Source organism: Myripristis murdjan, chromosome 21 (assembly GCF_902150065.1).
Source record: "Myripristis murdjan chromosome 21, fMyrMur1.1, whole genome shotgun sequence".
Classification (NCBI taxonomy): Eukaryota; Metazoa; Chordata; class Actinopteri; order Holocentriformes; family Holocentridae; genus Myripristis; species Myripristis murdjan.
The window spans coordinates 10,612,495-10,620,879 of NC_044000.1; the positions used below are offsets into that span (position 1 = coordinate 10,612,495).

Sequence of the window (8,385 nt, forward strand, 5' to 3'; positions counted from 1 at the left end):
TGTGCATTCCTTAGTATTTCCCCAAGAAATGCAGATTGATATACCCACTTTTGTTTTATTCCAGTAATTTAAAGCATGTCCCATAAGCATGGTGCTACTTGAAACTTTACATCTCTATCCATCCCGGACACAGTGAACAGAGGCATGGGCTAGTGCGTCAAAAGGGAAATGGGGCAACATCGAGAGCCATGAAATGCATACACGCTCCCACACTCAAGTTATGATGTTTAGGTGCTTGGTGCAACAGAGGATATGGAGTAATGTGGGTTTTCTTTATTTGCAATGGATTGTCCATTTCAAAATGGGGCTAAAATGTGAAACGAGGGCTGGGCAAGTGTGACAGAAGTGCATATATAGTTTCAATCTCGACTGTTGAGGGGCGAGTCTCAATTTAAGGTCCGCTTGTGTTCAGACCTGCCAAACAGTTTGGTTTAGTCGGACACAACACACTGCACAAATAGTGGACTTTACTTTAAACAAACACTCAAGTAGTGCTGGTGTAGCTTATTTGTCAGCACTAGATGGTGCTGTTGAATAAAAAAAAAAAAAAAATTAAAAAACTACTTGGAGAGCATTTGATGAGATTTTGACTGTGGAATACATGTGCCAATTAAATATTAGGGTTTGTACTTAAAACTAGTTAAAATTATAGTGTCATGGTGCCTTGTGCTTGTATTATCACCCCATTGCTGTGAAGGGCACTTTGTGATAAACCTTCTTTGTTGAAAATGCCAACTTACTTGACATTACAACACAGACATTAACAGTAGCCTACAGTGGGCCTCCAACAGATTAAAATGAAGTAAAATCTGGCCTTGGTACAGTATGTGAGCAGTTTTTTTTTTTTTTTTTTTTTTTTACCTTTTGGGTGAATGGGACGCTGAAACAAATGTCATATGCGCTAACTGATATCACACAAACTACAGAAAGCCAAATTTGGCAGCAGAATTAATGTAAAATTTATTTGGTGAACCCCTTTGCCAGTATTTAAGTGGTCCCACCTTCATGAAGGTACAATTGATGGCAAACAAGAAAAACATGTCATGAAAACTGTTGAATCTAGTTCTAATCTACCTACCTGTCGTTAAAAACTCAAAACTATCACCGTTCCTTTCACAGAGTCACTTCTGATACGATTTGGTTAAGATAGGGAAGACCCTTTGAAGAGTTTCGCTTGTGCATTCAGTCCAAGAACTCATTTTCCCCAACTTAAGGCCTTTTTTTTCCACTGAAAAGCAGAAACTGATTTCCTGAATCAAATGACAGCGAAGTTTTCCGCCATAAATTAAGAGAAAGTGCATCAAGTCTTCAAGTAGGGTGTATAGTTTCAAAGAACAAAATGGGGAAAGGAATAAGGGTGGCTTGGGGAGGTAACACTGGCACAGAACTGGCGGCTTGCAGTGAGATTTAGAGGGCAAGGGTATGGTTTGACAAAGGCTGACCAAAAGTCAAGCAGCAAGCTTGACAGTTCAATAAGCCCTGCTAGTGCATCAAGTGGTAGATCACAATCACACACTGTGCTGTTAACTGAGAGCACTACTTGCACTATACTCAACAAATGACACATTTGACTAGGTTAGCCTGTATAAAAATTATACTAGTAGCCTATAATTTATTTCCTTGTTGTGCCAATGTAGGCTGCAATAAGAGGGGCAAAGTGTTAAAAGGGGGGAAATGGGAAAGGTTCCCCACGTGATCCCCCATCCCCAGTTTCATCTTTTGGCACGCCGTGGGTCTCTGCCATTGCTAATGGCAACTGAAGGTTTAGTGGCTGTCGGGGGTCCAGCACCAGTCACTGGAGGCGCTCCGTTGCCAGGTGACCGACCATTGGGTCGCCCAACGCTCCCAAATGCAGGATCACGGGGTGTGCCAGGGGGCAGGTTGTTGTTGGCAAATGGCTGCATGGCACCATTACCTGCAAAGGGATAAAACACAGATTAGCTTTTACACCAAATTAATTAAGTTTTCCATCTTAAAGCTGCATTATCTGATATTGCAGGGGTTAAAAGTGTAGCAAGATGACGACTTGGAATGTGAGTTGTCATTTGTAGATCTTTCCACTACTTGATCTACTAGCACGCTTGTTATTGCCCCGTCTCAGCTTTCTAACCGTCTCTGCACTGACACTAAACCCCTCCTCAGCCCCTCTCCTCTCTGAACTCGCATTCCACTAGATTATCACACGCATTGCTACCTTGATGATATTAGCTTAGCAATGGCTGAGACAGAGGCAAGATGTCAAAAGACCAGCTAGAGAAGAAAACCCTTCTGCTTACTGTGCACCAGGCAGTTCTGCATACCAACAGTGTGCCTCTTTATTTGTCATGGTGATTAATCCAGCTAGAGTTGTGTAAATGACATTGATTTTCAAGGTTTATCACACTTGGGCATCTGCAGTGCATAGCCTTGTTTGGAAAATACAGCAAGAGGGCTATGGAAGGGGTGGGAGGGGCTTGAGCTGAATTTATTTACTAACTGAGATCACTGCTGCACTCTGGTGGCCAGGAATCGATTACCATCACCTTATGAAATTTCATTTTGCATTGTGCATTGAAAACTGCAATCTGATGCATGAATGATTTGTGAGCATTTTGTTGCTGAAGGTGGGGTGAGGCACAACAGCACCTTCAAGGTATCCTAAAACAAACTATTAACATTCTGGGGCTCCAAAGTCAAAAATAGTAAACTGTATTGAAAACAAGTCAAATTTAATACATTTCAGCAGGTTTGAAGACTTCTACAACCAAGCAGTTGTCGATGAGGATGATCTGCATTTGAAAGTGATACTTGTTTGATGGTGCTGAAACAAGCAACTATTGTTTTATATAAGGATTTGCAATCTATGCATTATCTCCAAATACAAGTGCAATATGTTGAAATGCTGATGTTTTAAGCACTAAATCAATAATTCCCACTTTCATGGATTAAAAATCAACAGCAGGTGAACAACTCTGGATGATAGATACTGTCCCTATCTTCACTCTGTAATCAGATATTCAGTCCTGTTGACACTGTTCCTCACACAGAGTGAATTGCAGTTTTTAAACTAGGAGGGTCAGCAGAGAGGGACTGAACTGGGAGGAACTATCACACTAATCTTGTCAGGATAAACTCGGGTACTAGAAGTACTGATTCAATATAACAATCTTAAGTTGATTTTCTTTTGGTACTGTCAGTGAGTGAAATTCCTAAAATGAGCTCAATCTAGACTGATGCTTGTTGAGAGCAAGCAATTTGTGGTATACTAGCTATTGGCATCAAGAATATATGCTTACTTACCTGGTGGAGCAGGTGTACCTGAATTCTGATTGGGTGGAGAGTTTCCCCTCTGATTCTGGTCTGGTTTACCCTGTTAGAAAAACAGAAGAATCTTACATGATGAAGAAAAAATAAGTTTCATTGTGAACACTGTGCCATCACTGGTGTTCCAGAAGCATCAAGCCTCAAACTATGCTGAGAGATCTGATGTCAAACAGAAAAAAACACCTGCTCTATACTAATGTAGTGATATAAGATAGTGATTTTTAATAGGCTGCTAATGAAAATCTTTGTAGAGGTAAACATGTATTTTGGCTGGCTGTTATCAGTAACAATGTCTACCACATTTGTTCATGTGTGTTTGTGTTTTTTTTTTATTCTGGGGTGGTACTCACAGACTTGTTTTGCTGGTTTGCCTGGGCTAGCAGCTCTGGGTTTGGTTCACTGAAGTTGGGCACTTCTGAATAAACCATGCAGAACCTGAGACAAACAAACAAATAAATAAATAACAGACAATAGAAATGCAATGTTCAGGCAGGATGTAGTGTGTTCTCATCAACTGCTCACACAGGAATAGGGTTTGGGCTATTTAAAGTCTTTCAAACTGACCTGATTCAACACCTCTGAAAAACTCTGAGGTTAAGTGTTTCTGCAGGCAGAATTCCAGTGAGGACAACTTATTTTGGGTATAAATAGATTTGTGGCTGGATACTTACTCTCCAATCTTTTGGAGGTCTCCTCCTCTCCCAGTGTACAGGGTCAGGCAGCCCTTCCAAATGGATGCATATCTATCAAGCCAACAAAAATGGACATGTAAAAACCAGCCTAAGCAAAAGATTGCAATCTCAGACTTTCCTGAATAATCACAATGTGTGTCTCAAAAATGTTTCTCTTGGCAGTGTGTTTTACCACTGTACAAAGAAACTGTTATGGAGGACATGTACTTACTAGATGTCAAGTAAAATAATATATACCTTGGCAGCTTCCTTGTAGAGTCAAATGACTCAGGTTGCAGTTTAAGGTAAGTTAACAAATAAGCATTATGTGCACTGAAGAAGCACCCCAAGGCTTGAGTAAGATACTTCATTCTTTGCGATTCATTGTATTAATCTAAAACACTGTTTTACTTTAAACTGTTGTTTTCTCTTCCCTGGCCTGAAACTGAGGGGAAGACACCACTGGAGGAAACCACTTGGAATTCAGATTGTGGCACAACACTGGCAACATTTAGGAATAAAACACTTTCACAACCATGTTAGCTGTCAGCCACAATAACTCAAAGGACCAAGTTGGGAATCTGTGTTGATCTAACAGGGACTTGTAAAAACCAAAAGTTAATCATGGCAAAGGCTCTGTGGGTGAGGTGTGCACAAATGTGAGTACAATCCTACCCCCTGGTCAGTCGGATAATGTCCCCTGGCTGAATAAGGCTGCCTAGCTCGTCCCAGACGGAGATGGCAATGCTCCCGCTCTTGTCTGCCACTTTGCAGGAGCGCACCTCATGGCCGTCCTTCGTTTTGGTCACTCGCCCTGACACAACAAAAGACAGTTCACTTAGCACATCACAGACCGAGCCACCGACAGCAAAACAGCAGACATGAAGGTAATACGGAAACCTGAACTCGCGTCTAATGAGACCTATGAGAGGAACCTGTACCCCAAATTTATCTACGACCGGTCCCTTTAAGAAAACGGAAACCAGTTGATGACATGACACACACACACACACACACACACACACACACACACACACACACACACACACATACACACCATATCGTCATGTTCCAAAAACTTACCTATTTCCAAAACGATGAATACGATATTCAAATTTTTCGAGCCGGGTTTCACATCCTTTATCAAGAACAAGGCCTCGTTTGTGGGGTTTGCCATCCTTAGTGCAGGTCTCACAGCAAAACACGCTAGATACAGCTGCCTTCCTGTCACGTAGGCTAAATCTAAACCAACGCTAGCCGTGGCTGTGGGGCAGCGGAGCTAACTTGCCTGCTCGGTAGCCAAGCCTTTGTTCAGCCTCACTAACTAACTTATATCGGCAGTAACAGTTCGACGGCTCAGTCAGATGGCCAACCACAACCCAGTCAGATACAATTAACTTATGGTGTTGAAATAAAGGGCTGGAAAGCAACTGCCCTTCTAAAACAAGACAACACTACCAGGTTAACTAGACTAGTTAGCTTTGCTAAGCAGCGCTTCGCTGAATGCTAGCTAGCTAGCATCGCTTAATTTCAGGATAATAAGTCACTGGGTGTCTTTTCACGGTTCTCGCCATAATGGGAAGCTACTTCCTTCTTCACATTACGTTTAGCTAGCGTGGGGGCCGTCTTTTAGACATTGGTTGTAAGAAGTAGAGCTATTTAACCAGTCAATATGTCGATTCTGTTCAAATATTGTGACACTAGGTTGATAAATTGGGAGTCCCGAGTCTCACTTTCCCATGCGCTGAGATATTTCCCCCCAACAAAGACCGCTCCACTTAGCGCTATTCCGTGTGATTGCACACAAGAGCTTAAGTTGCCGTCTATGCTAAACGTCTCTAGCTACTTTTAAGATTTCCCCCGACTGAGGAGGCAGCTTTAGTTAATGCTATCAAGGCAACCGATCGCTTTTTGGTGTGCTTCTTAAGCGAAGGAGCTGTTAGCTTTTCTACCGCGCAGTCTGACCAACTGCTTTGTTTACAGGACTACTGTGTCTACTGCTAATGGTGGCCCCTGTGCGGAAGAGTTGATAGAAAAACGTTATGATAAGTGAAAATATCCCTAAAGCACACTAAAGCCCCTTTGCACTATTTAAAATCTCTACAACTTTTAACACGCTTTCCCCTGCTTTAACAATGCCCCCAAACTACGTCAGTATGCGCTGCCGGTCACTTTTATATTTCTCGGTCGATTCCATTATTGTACACGGGAAAGGGGAGTACGGGTGGATATTTCATTATGTGCTTTGTTATACGAGCGTGGCAGTATATAATAAACAACATTCCCGCTATTCACGACACATTTCTGAAAAATTCTACAGTTATTAACCTCACAGTGATCAACAGGCACACAAAATGATGTACGAAAAGGAGACAATAGGTTTGTACCAAATGGGCTGATTCATTAGGAAACCACGCGAGAGCATGATAACGCGTGATAATTCACAGTGAATGTCATGGTGAACGGTGTTTGACATTTGACAAGAATTTGTAACATTTAACTCATTGACTTTTCATAATAGCTGCTACAGTTCTCAGTGTTACCTTTAGGGCTCTTTGATCATTTGTATAGCCTTTGTGGCCTCAAACATGCTACTAGTGCATTATGGTGCGGTCCAAAACCAGATAATTTGGCAATTTGTGTAAGTGCAACACCGTGCAAAGGTACGCCCCCACTTTTCATGCTACATTCAGAAAGTCCAGCAAATTGTTTGGTGTGTTGAAGAGATTCGAGTCCAAAACGTGTCGTCACGAACAGGATTCGAACCTGTGCGGGGAAACCCCATTGGATTTCGAGTCCAACGCCTTAACCTCTCGGCCACCGTGACTGTATGCGTGCACTGAGTGGCTACACATGTATTCAACAGTGAATACAGTCAAATAAATATGTGTAATCTGTTCCTTGAGACGTGTACTCTGGGTTTACGATTAGGTTGTTAATAATTGTTGTACAATCAGTTACGGCTTGTCATAATCTAAGGGAAGAACTACAGGCTGTGGGTCTGAGTATCGACACTGGAGGGAGACAAATACCACCAAATGTTATGGCCTCCTCAGCTTGCTCAGAGGATGGAGAGTCTGATAGGGCCATATTTAGCAAACCAAGGGACTGCGGACGTAAATTTGCATTTTTGCTAACTCCGGCATCTTTGGATCTTGTATTTTATACTACTGTCCATTAATGTGCTCGGTTCTCTTCAAACAAACAAACAAATCAATAAATAATTTTCTCGATTATTTTAACTTTTCATGTTCTGGAGCAGGGGTGGACAACCATGTGCTATAGTGAGCTGAGAGGCTGCTGGTTCACAATCCAACCAAAAACTCCACCAGCTGATTTCACTGATTAGTCCCTGCTCTCTGCTTGAAGGTGAGATAATCAGTGAAATCACCTGGTGGAGTTTTTGGTTGGAATGAAAACTTGCAGCCTCTTGGCTCAGTATGGCACATGGCTGTCCACCCCTGTTCTGGAATATTATGTACAATCAAATTCTACGCTTTTTTTTTTTTTAATACTTGTATTGAATTTTGGAGACAATCAGATCACACAAAGGAAGACCACTAGTGTCTTCTAAAAGTGGAAAATGTAAAACACCAAGACTTTTACTTTTGAAGTCCTTTATCATTAATTAGTGCAGTTTAGTCCATCATAATATATGGAAATGGAAAGATCCACAAATTGTTGTAAAGTATTAAAAATACTCTTACTGGGTAAGAGATTAATATTTTTGAAATGAAAAGTCTTCCTTTAGTATTTGAATACTTTCCTGGCACTGTACTGAGCTATTGAAATGTTAAGTGGATGTTAAGTGGACCTACACTGTCCTGAATAAGCTTATATACAGTACCACTTACAGAATGTAATGTAACTGATATAGCTATATTTTTCTAGTCTTTGGGAGATTCCCTATATGAAAAAAAAAAATAAAGTTGTTCAAGGAAAAGAGGTGAGAGCTTGTACATACATCAAGTTACCAAGTGAGCACCTCCCCATTCCTTGAATTAAACCTACACCTCCAAAAGACACAACAGTAAATTCTGTCATAGGATAACCACCCCCCTCCACCTGTTTAGTTATAAATATTCTACACCACACTGTATTTACACTTAGGCTTGCAACTAGATCACAGCATTACAAAATTATTTCTAAAATAGGATTCAGTAGGAGCAACAAACCAGACTTACCATGATCCCTTGGGTGCCATATTTATTTAGATTTTTAATGAGTGGGATCACCATGTAGATTAAAAATATAAACTGTGAACATATTCTGCTGAAAAGCTAGAAATACAGCTTAGTATTTTCTCATCTGCTCTGGGGCCTTAGAGCTACCTTGGTGACTAAACCCCTACTGATGTTCATGGTGTGAAGCTTAAGCTATAGATTAATCCAAGATATCTGTCACCTATCAA

The 8,385-nt window shown here is 41.2% G+C and overlaps 1 protein-coding gene and 1 non-coding gene across 2 annotated transcripts; both read right to left on the reverse strand.

Annotated features, from left to right (window-relative positions):
- Positions 1-935: 935 nt before the first annotated feature.
- nabp1a (nucleic acid binding protein 1a) lies at positions 936-6,129 on the reverse strand. Its single transcript, XM_030081001.1, has 6 exons — positions 5,058-6,129; positions 4,650-4,788; positions 3,975-4,046; positions 3,654-3,738; positions 3,280-3,349; positions 936-1,915 (listed from the first exon to the last, which is right to left on the reverse strand). Exons 1-6 carry the CDS (start codon positions 5,149-5,151, stop codon positions 1,713-1,715), a joined length of 663 nt encoding a protein of 220 aa, XP_029936861.1. The 5' UTR covers positions 5,152-6,129; the 3' UTR covers positions 936-1,712.
- Positions 6,130-6,719: 590 nt separating this feature from the next.
- On the reverse strand, positions 6,720-6,801 carry trnas-cga (transfer RNA serine (anticodon CGA)). Its single transcript has one exon. It is a non-coding gene; the product is annotated as a tRNA-Ser (tRNA).
- Between the last annotated feature and the right edge of the window lie 1,584 nt (positions 6,802-8,385).

Excerpts from the sequence above, each read along its gene's own strand:
- nabp1a (XM_030081001.1), bottom strand. The coding sequence starts at position 5,151 with ATGGCAAACCCCACAAACGAGGCCTTGTTCTTGATAAAGGATGTGAAA. Across the intron at positions 3,350-3,653 it reads CAAACCAGCAAAACAAGTCT|GGTAAACCAGACCAGAATCA; the intron begins GTGAGTACCACC and ends TTTTTCTAACAG. Across the intron at positions 1,916-3,279 it reads AGGTACACCTGCTCCACCAG|GTAATGGTGCCATGCAGCCA; the intron begins GTAAGTAAGCAT and ends ATCCCTTTGCAG.